This window comes from Eretmochelys imbricata, chromosome 7, assembly GCF_965152235.1.
Source record: "Eretmochelys imbricata isolate rEreImb1 chromosome 7, rEreImb1.hap1, whole genome shotgun sequence".
Taxonomy (NCBI): Eukaryota; Metazoa; Chordata; order Testudines; family Cheloniidae; genus Eretmochelys; species Eretmochelys imbricata.
Window position 1 is genome coordinate 23107119 of NC_135578.1, and position 26949 is coordinate 23134067.

The 26949-nt window shown below is 42.7% G+C and overlaps 1 protein-coding gene across 1 annotated transcript in view; it reads left to right on the plus strand.

Moving 5' to 3' along the window:
* Positions 1-26949, plus strand: part of KBTBD12 (kelch repeat and BTB domain containing 12) — a 51146-nt gene that overhangs the window by 18205 nt on the left and 5992 nt on the right. Inside the window, exon 5 of the mRNA XM_077821688.1 lies at positions 13830-14027. Coding sequence (XP_077677814.1) covers positions 13830-14027 — 198 coding nt within the window. The remainder of the gene's footprint in view (positions 1-13829; positions 14028-26949) is intronic.

Below are 26949 nucleotides of genomic sequence, written 5' to 3' on the forward strand. Positions count from 1 at the left end.
GTTCACCTGTAACAGATCAGCTACCCTCCCCACCCAGCTGATTGTGATCAGCTGGGGATCAGGTGGCTCAATTCACTTATCAGACCCAGATGGTGAAGAGTTGAGTGAGAGAGCTTATTTGTGGAAGAGAGCTACAGGAGGGTGATTGTCTCCTGTGACAGGCCCTGAAGGGAAGAGGTCCTATTGCGACCCGGGAAGTGGGCGGGCGAAGCCCGTCCACTGCTAAAGGATCCCCCTCCAGCCTAAGAGGGGGATCCACAGGACCGGGACACCAAATAAATCCGGGGGACAATTAATGAAATAACAGAGACAGGAGTGTGGTCAAAGGGTCAAATGAAGGGAACCAGACGGGGACACTGAAGGGAAGAGGTGGTAGGGAAGAAGGAGTCTCCTGCGGCAGGCCTAGGAAAAAGCCAACTCCCAAGCAGATGGGCTGGAGATAGGTTGGGATTAAGGATGCAGCCTGGGGAGAATCAGACTGAGGGAAGGAATCCAGGGAACAAGCCTAGAGGGTCAGCAGCTTGGTAGGAGCAGAGCCTCTTCAGGAGAAAGTCTGGAGGGTCTGCATTCTACAAGAGTGGAGGGTAGCCTATAAGGAGCAGAAGGCCCTTTTGTTTTATATTTTCTTTGGACTGGAGACTGCTACTTGACAGTGTCTGTGGCAGGACAGTGGTTGGGACTAGGAGGGGAACAGATAGTGTCCCTGCTGCAGTATGTCACAGCGGGTCACAAAGGGGTATCAGGATGCTGTGCTGCCACAGACCTTTAGTTTTGTTACTAAAAATAAGCAAATGGGATTAAAGGCACAGAGGCCAGAATCTGATCTCTCATAAAACAGTGTAAATTGGAAGTAACTCCACTGAAGCGAGTAGAGTTACTTGGAATTCACATTGGCATTAACTGAGATCAAAATCTGCTCCAGGGAGCAGTTCTCTTGAGAAAGACAGTGCTATGTTTCCAGTCACACTGCTGACCATATTTGCACTTCAGTTAAAATTGGCATTTTGTAGGCTGGTGCTGGCAGTGACCACCTTGCTTACAAGACAGTTTTTTCTAGTAAAATAATAATAATAAAAAAAAATCCTACAGAAAGAAAACAAAAGACAGATTTCTGGACACATTGTGCCTTTAAATACACTGGAGAAACTCTGTTATGTCACCAGAATTACTGCAGATTTACACCAACGCAACTGAGGGCACAATTGCACTTAAAATTCCTAACAGTAACCATCTGAGAGTCCTGTGTAAAAGATTGCAAACCATTTTCCCTCTCCAAGCTGAAAAAGAATTCTAATATTAAAACAGGTTGGTGACAGCCTGGTAGTCACTGGTATTGGTGTTTCATTCTGCTAGTGTCACAAATGGTCTCATCTCTGGCACTAGGCTTCCACATGCCAACTAGAATTAAAACCTTGCACAAAAAATACACGCCATGGTTTATTCACAGTGACAAGTGTGTGTTACCTTGTGAATTCTCAGATTGTTGGGCTACAAAAATCGATACACTTCTCCTTATAAAGACAATTGTGATGGTGTCCTCGCTAGGCAGACAGACAACTTGTGACAGTAGAAAGAACAAGTTGAAAGCTTTCTTAATCTGGTTGCCGAAGCTCTTGGTCATGCAGATGACATCCATGAGAGAATGAGAGTGGAAACAACCAGGGCTGATGTGGACAGGCCAAAGAATAATAACTGTCATGGGGAATGGTTAAAATCCATGGCCAGCTGCTCAAAGGCATGGATCCTCAGGACATTACATTGTTTCACAGGGAATGTCAAGCACTGTGGGAGACAAAAAAAAGACTGACAATGCCAATTTGTTCCAAAAGCCAGATTCTGAAGACTTTCTGAGGGACTCCCTGTGTACTGTGTCCCCCCGCGATACTATGCATTATGGCTGCCATTCCAGAGAAGCTATGCAGACTTGATAAATCTGCAGCCAATTTGCAGATTATGGTGTAATTTCAGTAGAGCTGGCAAAGGGAGGTGTAACTTTACCTCCCTGTGTTGCTAAATTACTGTGACCTGGGGAGAGAGTTACTCTAGTGGAGGTGAGGTAGTGTTCTTCCCTCTACCCTCGGTGAGGATTCCAGATGATGGGTATGGCTTTAATTCCCACCAGGGCTCTATAAAAGCTCTGCTTTTGGGAGCATCTGAGGAGGCACTGAACAAACCTACTGTGCAGAGACTCTGAACATGCTTCTCTCCCTCCCAGTGCTACCCTCTTCTTAGGCTGCACTTATGGTATCTGATGTAAATGTAGTTGTGGCCTTTGTGTGGAAGAACATTGTCTCCGTAGGTTCCCTGAGAGCTGCATGCATCTTAGAGGGTCCACTGGTTTGTGGAACAAACCTCACCTCCCCCGCCCCCCCGCTTCCATAAGGGGAAAACCCTGTCTTCTTAATAGAATGATGAGAAGGAAACTCCATGAAAGAAAACTCATGGAGATCCCTGCTGCCTGTGTGATTTAAATAAATAAATGGGAGAGAATATAGCCTCTCCTTGAATAAATGCTCAGCTCATAAGAATGGTATTGCAGAAAGGCTAGACTTAACTCATTTCAAACAAAATTTAACACCTGCATCCAAACTAAATAAGATTTTGGGTTTTTTTGAAGCAGGGTCCGTGTCTTCCTGTATGTTTGAACAGCCACCAGCACCATGAGGCCCTAAGCAGGACTAGGGCTTCTGAGTGCTACTGGAATTCAAATAAATAACTAAAGAAATTAGCTAAGACCAATATGAAGCAAAAGGCATGCATGCCATATTTGCTTTGAGTAAATTGCCATAACATAATTTTTTATATTTGGATCCAGATTCTGCTCTCAGTTCCATGGTGTAACTCTGTAGTAACTCTGTTGACTTCAGTGGCGATACTCCAGACTTACACCATTCTAGCTGAGATCAGTATCTGGCTTTCAGTCTTTCATGTGTTACTGTTGGCACAGAACATAGAATACACAGGCACTGCCCAAGAATATTCTCAGTCCAAATGAGAACTGAACATGCTGACCCTGGAGACTAACTACTCCAGATCCTTTGGTGTGAGAGAACCTGTGACAGAATATGGACAGTGCTTTATTTAAATTCCAAACTAGAAATACACGTGGATAACTACATAAGGCCTGATTCTGGTCACACACCAACTTTACACCTATGTAATTCCACTTACTTAAATTAAGTTATTCCTGTGTTACACTGATGTAAGGGATATGAAAAACATTCATACTGTTTGAGTGATTGTATTGTTCACAGAACCTATACCATGTGTCTTTTATCAGCTGTTCTACTTAGAATTGGTTGTTGCAACAGATAATGTTCCTGGAGACTCTTATGCTATTTAAATGGCATACATAATCCTTCCAAGTAAATGAACAGCCTTTCCTGAGGCTCAGAATCCTTTCTCCTATTCACCACATTCGACTGATCTTAGCTCTTTCTCTCCATATTTTCCCAGGAACATAACTATATTCGTTAGAAAGCTCAAGAAAGAGTGGTATTGTGTTCTTAATGACAGAGCCAATTGAGATACTTCTGGAAGAAAACCAGATGGGAAGGCTCTATTTAAGGTCATGCATTTTAATCTCTTGCTTAAAAATAAAAAAAGAAATCCTTTGCATCTGAGACTGTGAAAACTCATTACGACTGATGAGTAAATTAGAAAAAGACCTGCCAAATGCACCAGCTCATGCTAAAACACTTTCAAAAGAACTGCAGTCTTTGAAATATAGGTCAGTGGTAAGTGATATTGCATCAGCATAAGGGCTTTAGTTCTGCATTGTTTTTATGTTATGTAATCCCTGTTTTTATAAATAAGAAAATATAGAAGGAATTAAATGAAAAATCCTGTTAGTAAGGACTTGGGAATCAAAGAATCTTTGTTTATCCTCCTTACTCTGGAATACCACCTCATTAAAACAGAGTTTTCCCTGAGCTCTTGCTGAGAGCTTCTCTTTAAACTTTTAAGCAGTTAAATGAGGTTCAATTAAATTCTGAATGTTTCCCTCATAAAATACTTATTTGAATGTGGTACTCAGGGGTCTCTCTGGGAAGGAAGGTTTGTGTAGGAGGAAGTAGAAGGAGAAATTTTAACTTTCATGCTTCAGTATTAACTGTGCCTTTGAATAAATTATGGTGCTTCTAAAGTAAACATGTCTATTCATAAATACATTCTGGATTTCCTCTGAGTAGCAGATAATGGGCCCAATTCTGCCCTTGGTTACCCCATTCACGTCTGACTGTGGTAAGTGAGCTTGCATGGCAGTTGAACCAAGAGCAGAATTTGGCCTGATTCTGGCTATCAGAAGCTCCCCCATGTCATTGAGAGGCTACCAGCAGGTTGTAGGAGAAGCTGGAACTGAAATTGTGGCTTGTTGGCAACCGTTTGCTTTTCTCATGCCTGCTTCCAGTCAAGCTTTTCCTTCATGTTTTGCTACAAGACACGTTACGTCATCTGTTTTCTCTGCAATAGTAAAGAATGGCAGGTGGTTTTCAATTCCATCTCCGTAAGAGTCTGTCAGAGCTAGCATTATGGCTCCCTTATTTCTCCCTGAAACCAATTATGCAGCACTGGTTTACAGGGAGTGAGAGAGCAATGCAAGTCCTAATACTCAGCTTGAGTGCTGTTAAAGAGTAATGACGGGAAATGTTATGTAAGGGTTTAGAGCTATTAAATCCATTGTGGATTCCAGAGATCAATTTAATAGTGAATTATTTTACAGAAAGAGAGGTAGCAAAGGAGCTTAGATTTCACTTGCTTATTGGTGAACCTGCTCTGTTTTTTCATCTTCATTTCTCTTTGATAAAAATTCAAACAAGGACTGAGAATACTTTACACTGCCTGTGTATTGTGATCAAAGGACGTGAGAAGGTGAGGAAGTATTACAGTCCCCATTTGACAGAGCTTAGATGATCTGTAATTTCACCTGCATACATTTTTTTTGCACAACCAACTTGGGACCCCTCTGTGGCAAATACCCACCACACTCATGGAAGTTTGTGGGCTTTGTGGGTGCTCAGTTCTACCGAAAATCAAGCCCCATGTGTCTCAAGTTGAGTATCAGTGAACTAAGGCACGCAAAATTAGTGGCCATTTTCGGAAATTTAGGCTTCAGTAGCATGGCTGAGGTAATATAACCCGTGTCTCTTGATGCCGAGGTCGGTATCAGACCCAACCCCCACTCCCGCACAAAAGGGATATATTTATGGGTATTTTAAGGCTCTAATCACCACTCCAACTAAGCACTAGCACAGGGGAGTACTACTAGTTACTTCCATCCCTCCCCCACCATCTCTACAGAGATACCCACCCAAAATCCTGAATACTCAATTTTTCCATGAGTTTAAGTTTACCCATCTTTTCATACCACTGTTCCCTTTACCATTTCCTATGTTTAGTTATTGTGATGGATGTGACTCAAATCCCATTTAGTCTCACTGTGTAAGAATAAGGGAGGTGGAGGGGAAGAGAGTTGTCCTAAAGTGAAACAATATTCTTTGCCTTCAGCCAATCAACAACGTGTGGGTATATGTAAGGCACAGCACTGTATCTCATTGAAATTCTGAGGATGTACTGATCACATCACCTACCCTGCATCGTCTTCTTTCATCAAAAGCCTTGTCTTGTAATCCTGATTTCTTAATAAAGACTAGGTATTGTATTTATATATTTATTTTACTAATGGAGCCTCAGGTTAAATTTAAAGTCCATTAGAACTGCTGCTTGCAGAGTGCCCTTGAAAGTGTGTTTGATTGCAGAACCATCCAAGCATGATAGGGAAAGCTCTGAAGCATTAACGGCTTTGGGAACACAAAGGTGGCTTTGCCGACTTATTTTAGTCCCACAGTGGCATCTGAACTGTCTCCTGGGGAAAGAAAATAACATAAAGAGTCTATATGTTGAAATGGTGTGTTTGCAAGGGACAGTGCTCTGGAATTAAATCCTCTTTTGAGACAGATGTGAAAATGACAGGCAGAGAAATGTTCAAAACTCCCAGAGTGAAATCCACCTCTCCCTGCACAAAGGTCAAGTAATCGGGCTTTGCGCAGAGAACAAAGCTGGGTGGTGGTGGAAAGAGATTGAATTCACCCACTCTGTTAATGGCAAAAGTCCACAGGGAGATGGGGTAGGGGAAGGGGAAAACAATGCAGACCTTCTAGCTGCCGTTCCAGACTATAGGCTGAAACAGCAGTTGCTGCTCCTTCATACACCATATACAGGAGTTTTGGGTCAGTGGAGCCATTTATTTTTCATGGCACCTCTGCACAGCTCTAGGTAGTTTAAGATATGCACAATTAAAAGGGTAAAAGTCCAGAATAGAGAGGCATGCCCCCATCATATCAACATTGTCCTGCCAGAACATTTGGCAGGACAGCTGCCTCCCCCAATCAGCTATCACATCCAATCTCTTCAGTTTTTTCTGGATGCTTCCCAAGGCTTTTCACACTATTTCCATCTTGTGTGAATTGAGCTTCAGACAGTTCTCCCTCATCCACTTCCCAGTCTCAGCCAAACACCAAGTCAGTTACTTAACTGCTGCAGCCAGGTCAAATGAGGTAGAAATGCAGCCTGAAGGTACCACAGCAGTCCACATGTTCTGACTAACCTTCTTGACGACTTCATAAACTCATTGTACAGGAAGGGCAATAAGGTAGAACCCTCTGGACTGGAGTGTGAGCAGTTGCAATATATGGTAGATTCTGACAAAGAAAAGTTTCTTTATTTCCAACCATCTCCAACCATGCCTCCACTCAAGGGCCAGTTTGAGTTTCCTTCACTGTAAGGAATTTCTGCATTGTGGATAAAAGTTGAAAGGACGGGCTTTAATTGTCAGCCTCTGCGGAACGGAATCTGTGTCTTCTTTCTTGGAGTATAGGCAAGTCATGCCTACTGAGATCCTGGAGACAGTGCAGGAGCTTTGAGTTGCTACCTGCAAGTGTGTGGCTAAGCAACTCTAGCAGTATCTGGAGTTTGCAGATTCCTTTGCATTATCTGCTAGCTTATTTCAGTGTTAGCATTATCTTAAAAGAGAAGCATAAAGCCATTCTCCTCTGGGTCTGATTCCTCATTGCTTAGAATACCCTTTTAGAAGCTTGAAAATTATATTTTATTCCCATCTGATTTTTTTTCTCATTTTCTGTTTGCCAAGCATTGATTTTTGTCTGTCTTGAATGAAGCTGAAATTGGATTTCTCTGTAATGGCTTGGTAAGGTACACATAAAAACTTAGACATTTCATATCTAGAGGACTTTTCCCATCTGATTATAACTACTTTTAGACAGGTAAAATTTAAGGCCTAAACTGGTTGATGGCAGTTTATTTAATTTTTTTAATATACTAGTGTTTAGTTTAGACTTTGAAAGTGACTGGTGATAGACCATTAAAGTTTATTTCTTTAATAATTATACAAGGAAAATGTTTCAGTCTTCTCTCCCAGGGTTGCCACCATGAGTTCCTGTATTTGGTGAAGTTTTGGATTTTCTGCTAAAGCAGATTACTGGCATGTTACACACATGGTGCTGATTGAATTCTATTCTGGTTCAGTGTAAATTGTCCTTTTCATTCCTTCCCAAATTGCAGTGCCCATGATTATTGCATTTTTTATTGTAGTTACAAAATTCACAAGATGATTAAAAGAATGGTAATAATGTTCCTTAGAAAGTTCCAGAGGTGGCTCTCCCAGTGAGGCACTTGGGACAATACCATGTTCACAAAAGCTAGGTAACTAATCAGAGTCAAATAAACTTACTGCCATCCCCATCCACTGCTATTCACAGCTTTAATTTAAACAACAAAGATCTTCCATCCTTCAGATGAAGGATCCACGTAGGAGCAGATACTTCTGCACCCTACACTGTTACTCACATTCCACCAGTGGATACCATAGAAGCAGTGCTTTTGGGAGGCCACTTGATTAAACAGCCTGGCTGTCATATTAAAGGACCAAGGGGTACTTTAAAGGTACCCTTGAGAAACGAAAACATGGTCAGCTAAGGAAGAAACAGTGTCCCACCTTTATAGGTTAAGACCAGCATCTTAAATCCTGCTAGGAACCATTAAAGAGTCAGGGCCGAGTACTGTGCACCAGTTAGTATGCTCTTGGTATGAAGCACCATTTAATAAGAGTGCAGAATTCAGCTGTCCAGACTTTCATTGCCAAATAGTCTTAAGGCATAGCTCCATTGAAATGGGATTATAACGAAGGCATGAATAACTGTAGAAGGTGTGAATTGAAGGAGCAGGTTGCCTTTTTCTCACCAGGAACAGATAGAAAAGAGCAGTTTTGATCACAGCTGCCACCTGTGCCTCTTGGAATAGCTTAGGATCGAATATGACCTCCAACTGCAAACCTGTGCAAGAGGCAGCATGTGCTCTTCCTCTGTCGATCAATAGGATTGATGGGACCACTGCCATTTTTTCTGGATACTTATCCATCCTGTCCACAGTATCTCCACTGTGTGCAGGTTGAGTTTTGATCAGCTCACCCTCATCCAACCCGCCACTTGCAGCCGAACACTGAGTAAATTACAGACCCTCCACAGCTGCCGGTCCAGTCTGTTAACTGAAATAGCAGTTACTGCCCCTCCACACACCCTGTGCCGGAGTTGTGGGCCACTGGAACCACATCACGTATATTTTCTAGCACCTTTACACAGCTCTAGGTAGTTTGATATGCACAATCAAAAGGGTAAAAGACCAGAATAAAGAGATCTTGCCCCATTATATCAATGCTCTCCTGCCAGATTGCTCTGCAGAACAACAGCCTCCCCCAAACAGCTACCACTTCCCATCTCTGCCACTTTTTCTGGATGCCTCACCAACCTATCCACATTATCTCCATCTTGTGTGTGGATCAGCTTCAGCCATCTTGCCCTCAACCAACCCCCTGGCCCAGCTCTGAATCAATTGCACAAACTCTGAATCAATTGCACAACTGCCCCAACCAGGTCAGGTAAAGTAGAAATGAGCATCCTCAGCTACCTGAAAGTGACCACAGCTCCCAGATTTATGGCCTGTTAGAATGAACCCACTGACCCTTGATGGTGAGGTATATGACTATGAAACTTTTTTGATCAGGGATATATACACAACATTGATTTCATGCCTGGGCCATGACCAGGGCATCTAGGTGCTACGGTAATACAAATAATAATAATGATCCAAGGCACATTAAAATAAATGGGAGGGAGATTTCTCATTGGCTTTACTGGGCTTTGGATCAGGCCCTAAGCTCCCAAACTCCTGTATCAGTTCACTGCTGTGAACTCAAGGTAAAAGTGGGGATGAGTGGTCTCCTCTTTGGTTGCTCTAAAATACTGATCAGGAATAGCGAGATGTGCCTAGGGCATTACAGCCCCCGCCTTTACAGAGCCCCTCACAAATGCCTTTGGAGATGGTACAAAAGGTTAAAAATAGGGCTGGCAAACTGTTGAAAAAATTAATCACAATTAACGATGCGATTAATCGCACTGTTAAACACTAATAGAATACCATTTATTTAAATATTTTTGGGTGTTTTCTACATTTTCAAATATATTGATTTCAATTACAACACAAAATACAAAGTGTACAGTGCTCACTTTATATTTATTTTTATTACAAATATTTGCACTGTAAAAAACAAAAAAAATAGTATTTTTCAATTCACCTAATACAAGTACTGTAGCGCAATCTCTTTATCATGAAAGTTGAACTTGCAAATGTAGAATTATGTACAAAAAAAAACTGCATTCAAAAATAAAACAATGTGAAACTTTAAAGCCTACAAGTCCACTCAGTCCTACTTCAGCCAATTGCTCAGACAAACAAGTTTGTTTACATTTGCGGAGATAATGCTGCCTGCTTCTTGTTTACAATGTCACCTGAAAGTGAAAACAGATGTTCGCATGGCAATGTTGTAACTGGCGTCGCAAGATATTTACGTGCCAGATGTGCTAAAGATTCATATGTCCCTTCATGCTTCAGCCACCATTCCAGAGGACATGTATCCATGCTGATGATGGGTTCTGCTCGATAATGATCCAAAGCAGAGCAGACTGATGCATGTTCATTTTCATCATCTGAGTCAGATGCCACCAGCAGAAGATTAATTTTCCTTTTTGGTGGTTCGGGTTCTGTAGTGTCCGCATCTGAGTGTTACTCTTTTAAGACTTCTGAAAGCATACTCCACACCTCATCCCTCTCAGATTTTGGAAGGCACTTCAGATTCTTAAACCTTGGGTCGAGTGCTGTAGCTATTTTTAGAAATCTCACATTGGTACTTTCTTCGCATTTTGTCAAATCTGCAGTGACAGTGTTTGTAAATCAAACATGTGCTGGGTCATCATCCGAGACTGCTATACTATGAAATATATGGCAGAATGCAGGTAAAACAAAGCAGGGGACATACAATTCTCCCCCCAAGGAGTTCAGTCACAAATTTAATTAACACACTATTTTTGTAACGAACATCATCAGCATGGAAGCATGTCCTCCGGAATGGTAGCTGAAGCATACGAATGTTAAGCATATCTGGCACGTAAATACCTTGCAATGCCAGCTACAAAAGTGCCATGTGAACATCTGTTCTCATTTTCAGGTGACATTGTAAATAAGGGTATGTCTATACTACCCGCCGGATCAGCGGGCAGCGATCGATCCAGCGGGGGTTGATTTATCGTGTCTAGACTAGACGCGATAAATTGACCCCCGAGCGCTCTCCCATCAACTCTTATACTCCACTGGCATGAGAGGCGCATGTGGAGTCGACGGGGGGAGTGGCAGCAGTCGACTCACCGCAGTGAAGACACCGCGGTGAGTAGATCTAAGTACATTGACTTCAGCTACGTTATTCATGTAGCTGAAGTTGTAACTTAGATCGATTTCCCCCCCCTCCCCCAGGGTAGACCAGGCCTCAGAAGCAGGCAGCAGTATCTCCCATAAATGTAAACAAACTTGTTTGTCTTAGCGATTGGCTGAACAAGAAGTAGGACTGAATGGACTTGTAGGCTCTAAAGTTTTACATTGTTTTGTTTTTGAGTGTAATTATGTAACAAAAAAATCTACATTTGTAGATTACACTTTCACAATAAAGAGATTGCACTACAGTACTTGTATGAGGTAAATTGAAAAATACTATTTTTTATAATTTATTATATTTGTAATAAAAAATAATAATATAAAATGAGCACTGTACACTTTGTATTCTGTGTTTGTAATAGAAATCAATATATTTGAAAATGTAGAAAAACATCCACAAATATTTAATACATTTCAATTGGTATTCTATTGTTTAACAGTGCAATTAATCGCAGTTAATTTTTTGGAGTTAATGGCATGAGTTAACTGTGATTAATCAACAGCCCGAGTTAAAAACAATCCCAATGAAGAGGCAGATAAAAAAACTCTATTTAAAACATTACCTACTGTAGGCTCCTTTCACTGACTGGCCATTTTAAATGACACCATTTTAGGGGCAAAGTTTCAAAAGGCCCCTCCCCAAAACTGTGCTAGCAATATTTGCAGCCATACCCTTTTAAACGTAAGTGAGTAATTAAGTGCAGAAGCATCCATTTTGGTCTCATAAACTTGTGGGGTCCTGAATGGGCATGTGTATTTGGAGGCCTGTTGGAAATCTGGCCATTAATTTGGAAATTGCATGAATATTGCTGTCATTTTATATTTAAAAGTGGGCACATGCACACATGCACACACAAAAGAGCTGCTTTAGCATGGAGATGCCATCAATGCTCATTATAGGGTATTGTATCGAGTGGCACAGATGCAGAACCTGCTGGAGTACATCAGCATATTAATCCTTGAGATCTAAAGGCTGTGAATTCAAAACCCAGAGCTGCTCACTGGAAAATATTTAGAGACACAGTGCCTGCCGCACAATTTCAGTGTGCAAACATTGCACACCGAAGATGGAGTGAGGATGGGGAGATACTGGTGCTGAATGTTGCAATATGTTCCAAGAAATGAAAACCAGGAGCAGTTTTTTGAAGGCCCAGCTATTCTAAAAACCAGAATCCAGACATCCTAATTAAGTCTCAACTGGTAGGGCTTGTTTTAATTCACAAGAAAAACAAGAATTAAAATTCAACTGCTGCTACTGCCCTCACAATGCATTATGTGTTTCTGTTTGGAATGTGGTCTGAGAACAGAATTTGAAAGGAATATAAAACCCTACATATTTACCCATTTGAACCATTATGGGACTAGTTTCAGAGTAGTAGCCGTGTTAGTCTGTATCAGCAAAAACAAGGAGGAGTGCTTTTGGCACTTTAGAGACTAACAAATTTATTCGGGCATAAGCTTTCGTGGGCTAGAACCCACTTCATCAGATGCATGGAGTGGAAAATACAGGAGCAGGTATAAATGCATGAAAAGATGTGAGTTGCCTTAACAACTGTGAGGTCAGTCTAATGAGACAAATCAATTAACAGCAGGGAGGAAAAATAACTTTTGAAGTGGTAATGAGAGTGGCCCATTTCAGACAGTTGACAAGAAGGTGTGAGTAACAATAGGGGGAAATTAGTATTGGGGAAATTAGGTTTAGGTTTGTAATGACCCAACCACTCCCAGTCTTTATTCAGGCCTAATCTGATGGTGCCCAGTTTGCAAATTAATCCCAGTTCTGCAGTTTGACGTTGGAGTCTGTTTTTGAAGTTTTTTTGTTGAAGAATTGCCACTTTTAGGTCTGTTATTGAGTGACCAGGGAGATTGAAGTGTTCTCCTACTGGTTTTTGAATGTTATGAGACTAGTCTTTCTTGAGTCTCTACACAGACTGAGACTAAAGAAAACTGGGTTCTAATCTTGAATCTGACACTGACTGGTTATGACCTTGGCCAAATTGATGTCTGTTACCTCATCTATAAAATTGATTTTGTAACACCTGCCTCTCAGAGGTGTTCTGAAGTTTAATCAGTTAGCATATGTAAATTATTTACAGCAACTTGGATCCTCTGGTAGAAGGTGCAAATAACAAAATTTATATGAAATATCTCTATTTTTAAGTACCTATCTGAAAACTTGCATTGATGTATCTGATACTTACTATGCATTTCACTGAAATACAGTGGTAACCCGTAAGGATCAGTTTGGTCAGGTTTTGTTTTGACTTACAACTGAATGATCACTATATCCAGAGCCGTAAAGCAGTGAATTTTCAAGATCAGATGCATACAGACATTCAAAGTCACTATCTCATATGTATACAGCACGTTTTACCAGGCATCTTAAGACCCGGGTGGTAGGTCAGACAGATATTAACTGTCTTTAACTGACATTCCTGCAAACTGGACAACTATTTTATCTGCAGCCAGTTTGCCCTTACAAAGGGATGAAATTCTTTCCTATCTTTTACAAAATCCAAATGATTCTTGATTAGTGAGAGTGAAGGGCAAACCCACTGACACCAAATTACTTTTGGAAAGCAATTTTTGATCCTTATAACTGAATGATCATGTGATCTGGCTACTACCAACAAACAACAAGTCACTACAGTCAAATTCTTCTGTGTAATTAAAAAAAAAAAAAAAAGGAGGTCGAGTACCTTGGCATTTTGCAAAAGTGCCTCTTGCCCTTCCTGCCATATCTAGGTGAGAATGGAGCTCCTTTGGGGCAGCCGTGAACTCTGTAGTAAAGGGGCGTGGCTTTTAATTTGAAAGCCTCTGATTACCAAGCTTCTGGAGATGAAAAGAGAAAATCTATGAGGAGAAAAACTGAGAGCATGTAAATAAAAAATAACTCCATAAAGACAAGAAAGCAGCCAGTTTCAGTGGCACTCTGGGACTGCCGTATTTCTGTCTTGGTGTCCTGTGTATTTGATATATATCTTTCTCTGCAGGAGGAATTGGCTGCTTGGGTCGAGACAGGGGACAGGCACGGCAATGTCTTGATGCAGTGGAGATTTATAACCCTGATGGGGATTTTTGGAGAGATGGGCCTCCGATGCCTTCTCCTCTCCTCAGCTTACGAACCAACTCCACTAGTGCAGGCTCGGTGGAAGGGAAGCTATATCTCTGCGGAGGATTTCATGGAGCAGGTATTGAATACATCTGAAAGGAGTTTGATGTTTCTTCCACAATTTAAGCTTTACCATTCCATCACACATACAGTCACTGAAGGGATGACTGAGTAGCCTAATCATCAGGTTTAAAATACCGAAGTTCCCCAGCCCCACAGAGTTGCACCCTAGCAGAGTTGATTCAGCCATTTGTATTTCTGATTCCTAATGTCAATATAAATTGAGTACCATGCTGTTTACTTGCTTTTAGACTTTTGGCTGAAACACATAAGGTGTTTCAGATTCCAAGAGTCTGATCTCTGCTACACCTGTGAAAATCAAACTCCACTAACTTCAGTAGGGTGATTCCAGATTTACATCAGTGTACCTGAGATCAGAGTCTGCCCCTAAGTTTCTATGTTAGGCACACTAAAAAGTTTTGGATATTTTTTTAAGAGTAAGGCTTTGTCCTGAGTCAAAATTTCTATTCAGCATAGCTACTTGGCCTTCATTACCACAGTATTTGAGCACCTCATTTCCTGCCCCCCTTTCCATCCTATGGCTGGAGAGATATTTATGGGCTACTTCACCTTGAATGGTACCTTGAAATATGTGTTAACTACTTATGCTAAACAATCTGTTCCACCTTGTATTTAGCTGTGACACTCCGGGAGCTTGTCTACACGTACAGCGCTGCAGCCGTGCAGCTGTGCCGCTGTAGCGCTTTGGTGAAGATGCTACTACACTGATTGGGAGAGCTTCTCCCGCGGAGTAGTAATCCACCTCCACGAGAGGCGGTAGTTATGTCGACGGGAGAAGCTCATATGTTTCCCAGACCTGAAGAAGAGCTCTGTGGAGCTCAAAAGCTTGTTTTCTAAGAAGGCCTTTGCACAGCACCCCTGTGAGGTAGGAAAGTACTGCTATTCCCCTTTTACAAGCAGAGAAATGGGACTTATCCAATATCATAGAATCATAGAACTGGAAGGGACCTCGAGAGGTCATCTAATCCAGTCCCCTGCACTCAAGGCAGGACTAGGTATTATCTAGACCATCCCTGACAGGTGTTTGTCCAACCTGCTCTTAAAAATCCACAGTGATGGAGATTCCACAACCTCCCTAGGCAATTTATTCCAGTGCTTAACCACTCTGACAGTTAGGAATTTTCTCCTAATGTCCAACTAAACCGCCCTTGCTGCAATTTAAGCCCACTGCTTCTTGTCCTGTCCTCAGAGGTTAAGAAAAACAATTTTTCTCCCTCCTCCTTGTAACAACCTTTTATGTACTTGAAAACTGTTATCATGTCCCCTCAGTCTTCTCTTCTCCAGACTAAAAAAAAACAAATTTTTTCAATCTTCCCTCATAGGTCATGTTTTGTAGACCTTTAATCATTTTTGTTGCTCTTCTCTGGACTTTCTCCAATTTGTCCACATCTTTCCTGAAATGTGGCACCCAGAACTGGACACAATACTCCAGTTGAGGCGTAATCAGCGCGGAGTAGAGCGTAAGAATTACTTCTCGTGTCTTGCTTACAATACTCCTGCTAATACATCCCAGAATGATGTTTGCTTTTTTTGCAACAGCGTTACACTGTTGACTCATATTTAGCTTGAGATCCACTATGACCCCCAGATCCCTTTCCGCAGTACTCCTTCCTAGGCAGTCATTTCCCATTTTGTATGTGCATAACTGATTGCTCCTTCCTAAGTGGAGTACTTTGCATTTGTCCTTATTGCATTTCATCCTGTTTACTTCAGACCATTTCTCCAGTTTGTCCTGATCATTTTGAATTTTAATCCTGTCCTCCAAAGCACTTGCAACACCTCCCAGCTTGGTATCCTCCGCAAACTTTATAAGTGCACTCTCTACTTTCCCACTCACAATATCACGTAGTGAGTCTGAGACAGAGCAGGAAACTGAACTCAAGTCTGCTGTATTCCAAGCTAGCATCGTAACATTTTGGACCATCCTTTCCCGCTAAGGTTTACGTCCTTGCACTCAGTGTGCTGGCATCTGCCCTCCATATCATAGGTTACTGCACTGTATACAGAATCTTTGTAAATCACTTTGGGATGAAAATCACGTATATAAAACTACACTTTTATTATCTGCATGCATGCACATAAAATATGCACACAAAACCTCCTGAGATAGCACCAGCTGCCCCATATCTTTTTTTAGGAGAAAGTGGATAGGCAAACATATTCTCCCGCACTGAGTGTCATGTCAGCCTAACTGTCTTCACATGATATCACTATGAGACATGTATCCTTCACATGGCAATGACTCCTGTTGCTTTGAGTTTCATGTACATTTTATTTGTGCAGTAAACTCTCCTTTAAAGCTGCCTGTCTAGTTGAATGATAATGCTGTTTTGTCACATAGGTTTCTAACTCACCTTCTTTCCCATTACCACTGTGAAGGGGAAAAAGGTTATGTATTGTGACAGGGTCAGGCCAGATGGCTACAGGAGAGTGATTAATAATAAGTAGGTCCCTTTTCCCTGGGTAAGATAACAGGGAAGGTTCCAGAACAATCAGGAACTTGCTGGAAACAATTAAAGCAGACAGGCTGACTAGAACACCTGCAGCCAATCAAGAAGCTGCCACAATCAATTAAGACAGGCAGGCGAATCAGGGCACCTGGGTTTAAAAAGGAGCTCACTTCAGTTTGTGGCGCGCGTGTGAGGAGCTGGGAGCAAGAGGCACAAGAAGCTGAGAGTGAGAAGGCGTACTACTAGAAGACTGAGAAGTACCAGCATTATCAGAGATCAGGAGGAAGGTCCCGTGGTGAGAATAAAGAAGGTGTTGGGAGGAGGCCATGGGGAAGTAGCCCAGGGAGTTGTAGCTGTCACGCAGCTGTTACAGGAGCCACTGTGGACAGCTGCACTCCACAGGGCCCTGGGCTGGAACCTGGAGTAGAGCGGGCCCGGGTTCCCCCCATCCCTCCATCCCCCGCAACTCCCTACTTGATACCGGAGGAGTTGACCTGGACTGTGGGTTCCACCAAAGGGGAAGGTCTCTGGCCTGTTCCCCGATCCACTATGTGGATCAGCAGAGACTGTGGGGATTGTTCTTCCTTTTTCCCATGCTGGCCAGTGATGAGGCTAACTGAGTGAACGGCAGATTTGAGCCACGAAAGTGGCCAAACTGAGGGCTGCTGTGAACCTCTGAGGCAAGCAAATCCGCCAATAAGCGCAGGACCCACCAAGACAGAGGAGGAACTTTGTCACAGTATGAATATTATCTAACAGGCATATTTTGTGTCATCTTTCAGCCAAGAATTTTGTGACCTCAAAGCACTAGTGGTTATGACACGTCATTGTGTTTCCATGGCAAACATTGTGCTATCATGTTTTACTAGTTTCTCACAGCAACATTCGGATTCAAAAACAAAAAGCCTAAACCAACTAAGTGCAAATTTCAAAAGACTGATCAGATGCAACAGTAAATGAAGCAATTACATTCATCATGACTAACTGTTTAGTATGAAACTTTCTGAATAAAGGCACTATGGTAGCTTCAGAGACATCAAAAACACCCAGTCTGAATACCATCACACTTTGGCACTGAGTCATATGTAAAGGGTGCTGGTACTGGGATTAGAAAAGGGAGAGAGGGAGGAGTCAGCGTGTGTGTCTGAAAGTCCCCAGGTGGATTTCAAGATGGTGAAAATCTTAGAATCATAGGGTTAGAAGGGACCACAAGGGTCATGCGGTCTAACCCCCTCCCAAGTTGCAGGATTTGTTGTGCGCAGTCACTAAACCATCCAAGAGACAGATGGCTATCCAGCCTCCTGTTGAAAACCTCCAGTGAAGGAGCTTCCACTACCTCCCTAGATAGTCTGTTCCACTGTCCTACTGTTAGGAAGTTTTTCCTGAAATTTAATCTCAAATGAAGTTTTGTGGGTGCATTAGATGGGAAGTCAGACTAGATGATCATAATTATCCCTTCAGGGTATGGATCTATGGACTATCAGAAATTAGGTTTGAGTGGACGCTTTTTGATTTGCCCCTCTTGCAATCTTTCTGTTATGTGTTTGTACAATGCCAGCATAATGGGTCCCCACTAGTGCAAAAATAAATAATGACATAATGTTCTTTTAATGTAGTTGGGGTTTTTTATTTAGCTTGCAAATCCAGCACTTGGAAGTTAGTAAATGTCAGTTTTACAGTTGCCAGTACAACTTCCGTTCTGCCCTGAATGCACTAATGAGGCAGGGTCCCTGCAGGAAGAATAGGATGCAATCATGTCACTGAAAACTGCATCCCTAATGCCTGTGCATAAGGGGGCCAAAATACAGCTGCACTGACAACCGTCAATCCGGAGGTTTGGTTTTCTTACTTTCAAACACTTGACTTTGCAAATTAAATCATGTTCCTTTACATAGTGGTTTTTTTTTTTTGGGTGCAATTTCCAAGGGTTTCATTAAAGGAGAAAGGTAAAGCCAGATTTTATTATGCACAACTCTAGCAACCACCAATCACACATCATCAAGAGGGTTTGAACTCTAGGTCATCAGCATGATAGCACAGACATTGACCACTCATACTGCAGGACTAACTGGCAGCAAAAGGCTATTATTCCAGAGGCAAAAATGGGCAGATGGGACCATGTGCTGGGCCCAGAGGCGTGGTTGGGGTAAGCCTGGTTCTCTCTCTTCTCTGCCATGTCCCCTGGACATTGTGGGAGCTCCTGCCCCATGTGGTGCCACTGAGGCAGGAGGAGGAACGAGCCCCTGGTGCTATGTGTTGGGTTCGGGCTGGGGTGAGGACTGGGGTTTATGGAGGAAGCCTAGCTGGGCTCCCCTCACCCTCACATAGCTGCTCCAGCAGCTCCCAAGCATTTCCAAAATAGTGTGTGCTGTTTCTGCTGCTTTGGAGCAGCCTGGGCGCAGCTCTCTAGAATATTCCTGTTTGGCTGCTATTTTGGCATTCTGGCAACGTTTTCCTCAGGCACACAATGGAGCAGGGCTGCCCAGAGGATTCAGGGGGCCTGGGGTCTTTGGCGGTGCGGTCCTTCTGCTTCGGGGCACTTCGCTGAAAACTCTCCTGGGGGCCCCTGCAGGGCCCGGGGCCTGGGGCAAATTGCCCCACTTGTCCCCCCTCTGGGCGGCCCTGCAACAGAGAGAAAGGGGTCTGGTAATTTTCAGATGTTTATCACTCAGCCAAACCTAAACGGTATTTCACAGGACAAGCTCATGGCACATCTGTAACCTCAGCCGAATTTCAAAGGGGTGCTTGCTGCTGTGAACTCTGGAGGTGTCAGAGCTTCTCAAAAAAGGTCAAAAGCAATTTTTATAATGGAAGTTGTTAGGCAACCTAAATATCAAGGTTGCTACCAGCTCTCCCTATAATAATAAATCAGTCCAACCCCCACAGCCCTGATTCATCTTTGCTTGTACTTAAACCTAATCTGGATCCAGCCCAGGGCTCAGATTGCACCTCCTTAGTGAACTGGTATGGTTTGTTTTTGTTTTGTGTTTTTGGCTGGCTGCCATTTTGATTTTGCTCCTGTGCCCTTCACACTGCCTAGCTGACACTCAACAGCCATCTTGAGTTGTTATCGGCACCCCTGGAGAATCAGAGGCCAGAGGCACCACATGCAAACACACACCTGGGCTCAAAAGCACCAGCTGTCAACTACCTGAAGGCCCCAGACTTGAATGAGGGGAAAGTCAATACCGCACACTGGCTACTGCTCCTGCCACCAAGTCCCTGGGCTGCCACTGCTTTAAACTCCCGTCGTTGGGGGCTCCACTCATTGCCACTTCTCAAGTCTCTCAGCCTGCCTGAGAGAGTACAGCCAGAGTAGCAGTAACAGCCACCTCAGTAGCACGGGAGGAGCAACTGTACAGGCAACAATCCAAAGCCCCACGAAGGGGGAGTCAGTGGGCCTACTGAGCCCTGCTGAGAGTGAGCTGAACCCAGAAGAGCATGCCAAACATGCAGAGTGTGCAAGGGTGAGCTGAGCCCAAGATGTCTCCAAGACTCACCAAGGGTAAGCTGAGCCCTGGTAGGCCTCTGAACCCCAGGGATGGCATAATGGCATTTTGTTTGGATGTTTCCTGTAGGGCAGGGTTTGATTTGTGGGTGGAGCTTTGGAAAGTACCACTTTTTTTTAGTTTGATCCTTGATCCAGATCTGGACCCTGGCTCATGTGTGTTGTCCTGCTGAGAGGCGCCATCTTCCCGTAATATTACTTCTGACAATGGCCATTCTAGGTATGTGAAAAACCATTTCTGTTCTGCTGAAATTCCAGTTTCAAATCTGCTTTAACTTGACTTGGGAAGCTTAATTCTGTAGCCACTAAAACAATGGTGTCCACATTAACTGGCTTGGTTCTCCTAAGAAGTGAACTAATATTAAGTCAGGAGGAATTATTAATCTATTTGTCTCTGACGCTCTGCTCCCCCAGGCATTCCAGTGTCACAAATGCTATCTGTCAGCAATATTGCAGCCCCCAGCAAGATGCGCAGAAATATGGTGTTTTAATTAATTAAAATCTTGTTGACAATTAATCTATAGTTTTGCAGACAATGACGATAAGTGCTGCTCTTAAAGTGAACATTCAGAATAATGCAATGGGCAATAGCCATCTCGTGTTCTACTAGATGTTTTGCTGAGCTACTGCCATAGCTACGGATTTTAAACCAGCTTTTGTAGCTTGCCTGCATAATGGTCTTGTTGATACATTTTATATTTCCTTTGCCTTTTTACATAAAATGAAACCCTAGACCCTGCACAGGTTGACAGCTATTAGTGTTTCGAGCTGTGTGTATGGCATAAGCAGTCACATTAGCATGCTTCACTGAAGGATGTGGCAAGCTCATGTTAAGTTATTCAGCATTACATATTTATAAAATGCCTGCCAGTTAAGTTTCCTATTTCTTTCACTGATTCTGAAGATAAAAATGTTCATGGGTTAAAATCGTGGAGGGGGGTGTGTGGGGGGGTGTGTGTGTGTGCGTGCTTGTTAGAAGTGGGTTATTTGCTTTCACTCTAGGTTTGCCAAGGTGCAAATTTGTTGACCTTCACATCATGTTGTCAAGCTTATGTGCTTTCCTAGGCTTGGGGGAGGGTTTGAATCGATTGAGGAATTGGTAGAAGCTGTACTTTTGCTAGGGGTTTTTGTTTACAGATATTGACCCAATTGTATAATTAGTAGAGTTGTAGGAATAAATTCTGGGCATACATGCAGATATAATTCTTAAATTATTTTTAAAAATTAAATACTATTGTTTGCTAAGAGCACATGCCTAGGCTGTCACTCAAAACTACCCACCCTCATATGTCCTTGGCTGTTTTGCAAAACAAAAGGAAAACTACCTGAATTCAGCTATTAAAGGCCCTACCTCAAACACAGGGTCTGCTGCTATTGGTCCATCACATATAAAAGTCCCTCCGAACCTCATCAATTAAATCCACTTGATACTGAGCTAGGTGTATTTGAAGTGGCAGTTAACCCCTTCTCTACCTCAAATACAGTTCAGAGCAGTAATATATGTTTATACCAATGTTGCTACAATGAATTAAAGACGTAGCTAGTATGTTTGTGCACCACTGCCTTCTCCTGGATGAAATCAGAGATGCTTAACTGTGTGTCATAGGACCCATCCTGTTAATAACAACTGGAGATTCTCCTTTGGCTTAAGTGGTAGGGGAGTCTCTGATTTTGGAGCAGGAGGGCCTGAGTTACATCCTTGTAGTTATTATGAAGTTCCAAGTAGCCACGGCATGCAGCATAGGGACACTCATGAAGTCCTAGACAATCATGGAATTGTTACGTTTATATACTGTGACAAAGTTCCTCTTCTACTTTGGTGGGTATTGCACTTATTGGCAGATCTGCTCGCCTTGGAGCTTCACGGCAGCCCTCAGTTTGGCCGTTTTCGTGAATCCACAGTCCAGGTCAACTCCTCCTGTGTCTGACCAGGAGTTGGGAGGTTTGGGGGGAACCCGGGCCCGCCCTCTACTCCGGGTTCCAGCCCAGGACCCTGTGGAATGCAGCTGTCTAGAGTGCCTCCTGGAACAGCTGTGCGACAGTTACAACTCCCTGGGCTACTTCCCAATGACCTCCTCCCAACACTTTCTTTATCCTCACCATAGGACCTTCATCCTGGTGTCTGATAATGCTTATACTCCTCAGTCCTCCAACAGTCAGCGTTCTCACTCTCAGCTCCTAGCGCCTCTTGCTCCCAGCTCCTTACACGTGCACCACAAACTGAAGTGAGCTCCTTTTTAAAACCCAGGTGCCCTGATTAGCCTGCCTTAATTGATTGTGGCAGCTTCTTGATTGGCTGCAGGTGTTCTAATCAGCCCGTCTATCTTAATTGTCTCCAGAAGGTTCCTGATTGTTCTGGAACCGTCCCCGTTACCTTACCCAGGGAAAAGGGACCTACTTAAGCTGGGGCTAATATATCTGCCTTCTATTACCCTCCTGCAGCCATCCGGCCCGACCCTGTCACAATACAGATATTTAAATAGCTAACCCAAATGTATTTAACTGCCTCATCATCATCATTTACATGACGTGCTCTTGAAAACAAATATATAAATTGGAATAGTGTTTAGTTTCTAGCAGGGCAGTGCCATGTTGTAATTACTGTATTCCAGCCGAGCTAATGAGTTTGGATCTCAGCACCATCCTTTTCTGAGAGTGGACTAGCTTAACGGTTTTTTATTTTGACTAATCTACCATAACGTCTGCTCCCTTCAGTCTCATCTGTTATATGATTTAGATGGAGAATAATTGTTGTGCTTGTTTTGGATTATAGTGGTTACAGTACATTACTTGAAGCAAATTAAATTTAGACATATTAAGGAGCCTGGCACAGTAAATACTGTACTTGTGAAGTTTGGGGGATGTGGGATTGGAACAAAACTGTTTCTCAAGCACCCTGCTATGTTCCCAGTTAAATAAAGCAGGAGGGCAAGTTCTTGGCTGATTGCTGCCTGTTTGCAACCCTGCTTGTTTCCCTGATCAGTTAGAATTTACTAGGTAACACTGAATATTTAAAGTTCTCCTGTCCACAGTTATTATGTTTTGAATACATTTTCCTATTAATAAATGGGATGCAGAATCCCTGTTTTGTTTTGCACAGAACTAGCTCATCATAAGCTGTCAAGCTGCAGGCTCTCAACCATCTATCAAGCCTGCATGTGGAATCCACACTAAGAAGCTGCTGAATGACCTTTCACCTAATTTTCACACTAACCAGAGTAATATGTAATTCAGCCCTTGGGGGAGAGAGAGAGAGAGAGCGCTCTAGCAAGCTCTGTTCCTAGAGATGGCTGCCCACTTATCCAGCATTCATCAACCTAAAACACACAACAGTAACTAAGGCTGATATAGGTCACAGAAGCAATGACGATCTGCACCTGCTTGCTACAGGTTCTGAATTTGACCCCGTGTTTGATGGGAAGATATTAGTAATCCAGTCACACTTCAGATCAAGTTTCCATTTATATCTAGTTTAGAAAGTGTTAATAAATGTTCAATAAATGTTCAACAATTGTTATAGAGTCCAATAGGTTGCTTATAAACATGGCTTACAGCCATGTATAACATCTGCTGATGTACTTATAACTGTCTATAACATATTGTTACCCCCTGGGGCCAAAATGTGGGGTCTAGTAGGTTGTTCCAGCTAGCAGCAGAAACTGGTGATAGTCGGGATTTCTTTGATGCAGTTTTGTTCACTTATAAAGAATGTACAAAGTCCTGTGTCTCTGAATGCAGAAGGAACCAAGAACAAAAGGAGCACTTTCTTAGCTTTCAGCCCAAGCCTAGGGTTGCCAGTTTTGGCTGGCCGTATTCCTGGAGGTTTCATCACATAACATAATCTTTAATTAAATATTAATCTTTAATTCCTGGGGACTCCAGGACAATCCTGAAGGGTTGGCAATCCTACCCAAGCCGCTTTAGACCCAGAAGCTGTCTCTGTAGCTTTATCCAGGGACACCCTGTGCTGAGAGGCTACTGCTAAGCTTTCTTGTGGTTTTTTGCCTCTGCTTTTGTTCTATTCTTACCTGTTCACCATTTCAGTGTGTGTGCTCTCCACCCACACACCAGCCCACCTGGTCACAATGCCTAGTCAAACCCTCCGCTCACCTGCTGCTAGTTTCTGAGCAGACTCTGTTAGGGTTTGTTTTGGGTGTGACCCTTAAGTGTCTCTTACAACTGTCTTAAATGTGGGACTTGGTCACACATCAGTTTGAATGAAGTTTTAATTCAACCCCTAACAATGTTTCACACACCTCATAACAATATACTGCTTGTGTCTACAACATGCTTATAACATTTATTAATCCTTTCTAAACCATTTATCAATGGGATCTTAGCACAGAGTGGGACCAGTAATTCTGTTTCTGTAAGGGCCTGGTCCTGCAGCCCTTACTCATGTGCTACTGAAGTCAATGCACCTAATCTTGTGACCGTTGAAGTTAATGTGAGTTTTGCCATTAACTTCAGTGGGAACAAAATCAGGCCTGAGGAGAGTACGCATGAGCGTAAGGGATGCAAGATAAAAGGATAAATAATTAGAAAGGCTCTGGATATTGAAACCCAAACAAAGACAGTTGAAATAGCAGTGGAAATGGGAGGTCCTCCCTCTAAGCCACCACATCCAACTTTTAAAAACAGCGTATAGGTCGTGAGTGCACTGACCGCTCATGAAGTTGAGACTGGGGGGCTAGAAGCATTAGACGCTAGGTAGGCAGATCGATAGAGGCCTTGTCTGAATTGGGTTCATTCTCTGAACAGATGCACCGAACTGTAAGATACATCGCACCACTGTACACCCAAGTCACAATGTGCCTCCCAATTCTCCCCGAGCTCTGGTAGGTCCGTACCCTGCACCAATTCTAAGCCTGGCACAATGTGCACTGGCCAGTGTGCTGAGGGGTGAAGCCCAGGCTTTCCCTGTTCCCTGCACACATGCACAGATAAGGAGATGTAGTGACTCTGCAAAGGGTGTGCTCTGTGATGTGGGTAGCCAGCTCAGAGGAGTTAGGGAGCACCGTATGCCCCCGTGCTCCCCTGCATGGGCACACAGGATGGTTCATGATCTGGCTCCTAGTGATGGACAGAAATGGGATTGAGTACGACAGACCTGGAGAAAACATTTTCCTCTTTTGTCCAATTGCAAGTCAGGATTTCATGTCTCCCATGATGACAGGCTAACAAACCATTTAACCCATTGCAGCAAAAGCATGTGCATTCCCCTGCCCCCAAGCTTGTAACATTGTAACAGGTAATTAGGAAGGCAGCTATGAATGGCCATGAATAATGTGGCGGGAGGTGTTGTAGTCATGCTATATGGAGAGAACATTATGTGTTTTCTGGTACAGAGAATCACAGAAATCAGAGATGTGTAAATTGTAAAGGACCTTAAAAAGACAGGTAAAAACCCCATTGGGTAAACAAACCAATGCTGGAATCAAAGCATTTCAACAGTGACAAGTCAGATTTAGAATAGCTGGTAAACGCCAATGGCTGGAGGTGTTGGAGAATAAAGACCAGAATGAGGATCTGCCAGACATTTTGGGGATCTGGTGGGTCTGTAATGCCTGAATGAACCCTTCAAGGAAAGCTAAGAGCAGCCAGTTAACAATTTAGCAGCTAGAGTTTTAGTGGCTGTTTTGAAGCTGATCCAGGACAAGGAGTTAGGGTGCAGTATGGAGATGTGTGTGTCAGACATAGAAAAGTGGTATGACGATGTGGGGGGAAAAGCCAGGACTGAGATCGGCAGGTGTGCATAAAGGAGCTTGGGACAGGAATTTCACAGACCACAGAAGCCTACTGATGAGAAGCAGACACATGAATGCTAATTCCAGCTGTGACAGTGACATACGTGTGGCCTTTGTCGAGCCTCTTAATCACTTCATGCATCAGTTTCCTCATCTGTAAAATGGAGGCAATAATATTTACACCAATGGGCTATTAAGGATTGATTAGATACTGGACCAAATTTGGGCCTGGTGTAACTCCACTGAAGTAAAATTAGTAAGGTTTAGTTTGTTCCCTTGTCTCTAAAGTGCTGTTCAAATATTTTCCTCATATGTTCTTATGGTTAAAGCACTGGACTGGAACTCCAGAGTTCCAGTTGCCAGCTCTGCTACAGAATTCCTGTGTGACCTTGGGCAAGTCACTTCATTTTCCTGTGCCTCAGTTTCCCTTTTGTAAAACATTAATAATAATACCGATAAAATAAGGGTGTTGTTGGGGTAGATTCATTAATGACTGTGCAGCTCAGATAATACAGTGATGGCGCCATGCAAATACTTGGCTAGATTTGCAAGTGGTGCTTACACTTCAAGATGGAAAATAAATATCAAAGAGATCAGAAGTAATACATAACCTATATCCACAAGGCAAAGTTGTTACCCCCAAACCACATATGGAATGCAATTTGACAGAACAGAAAAACAAATAAAATATTTATAGCATTGCCTGAAGCAATATTGTAGGTCTTAACATGCAGTGGTCCATCTTGATTCAAGTGGCATGAGAAATCATACAATGAAAAATCAGTCCAGTAATGCTGGATAGTGAAATGCATTAAAAAATATAGCTTTTAATAGAATTGGATGTTTCTGAGCATATGGATGGAGGCGGCCATCTTATTGAAAAGTAACATTCTCTCTGTCAGTTTCATCCTGCTTTAAACACATGGAGAGAAGAACATTGTTATGTAAAAAATGATACCATTTTGTTTACAAACAAAACATTATGGGCCAAAGTGTTAAGCAGGATTTTGAAGATTATGCCTGCAAATTCTACATGCAGAATACTATAGTTTGCATATGTGAAATGTTATTTTTTATTGGCAAATTAAAGCCTCAATTACAAAACAAGGTCTTTATTGCCTGGAAAAGGTGGTTTTATAGGCGCAGTATTAGGTCTGTACACAGATTTTGTACCAGTATAACTATGCCAGTTAGGGGTGTGATTTTTACCAATAT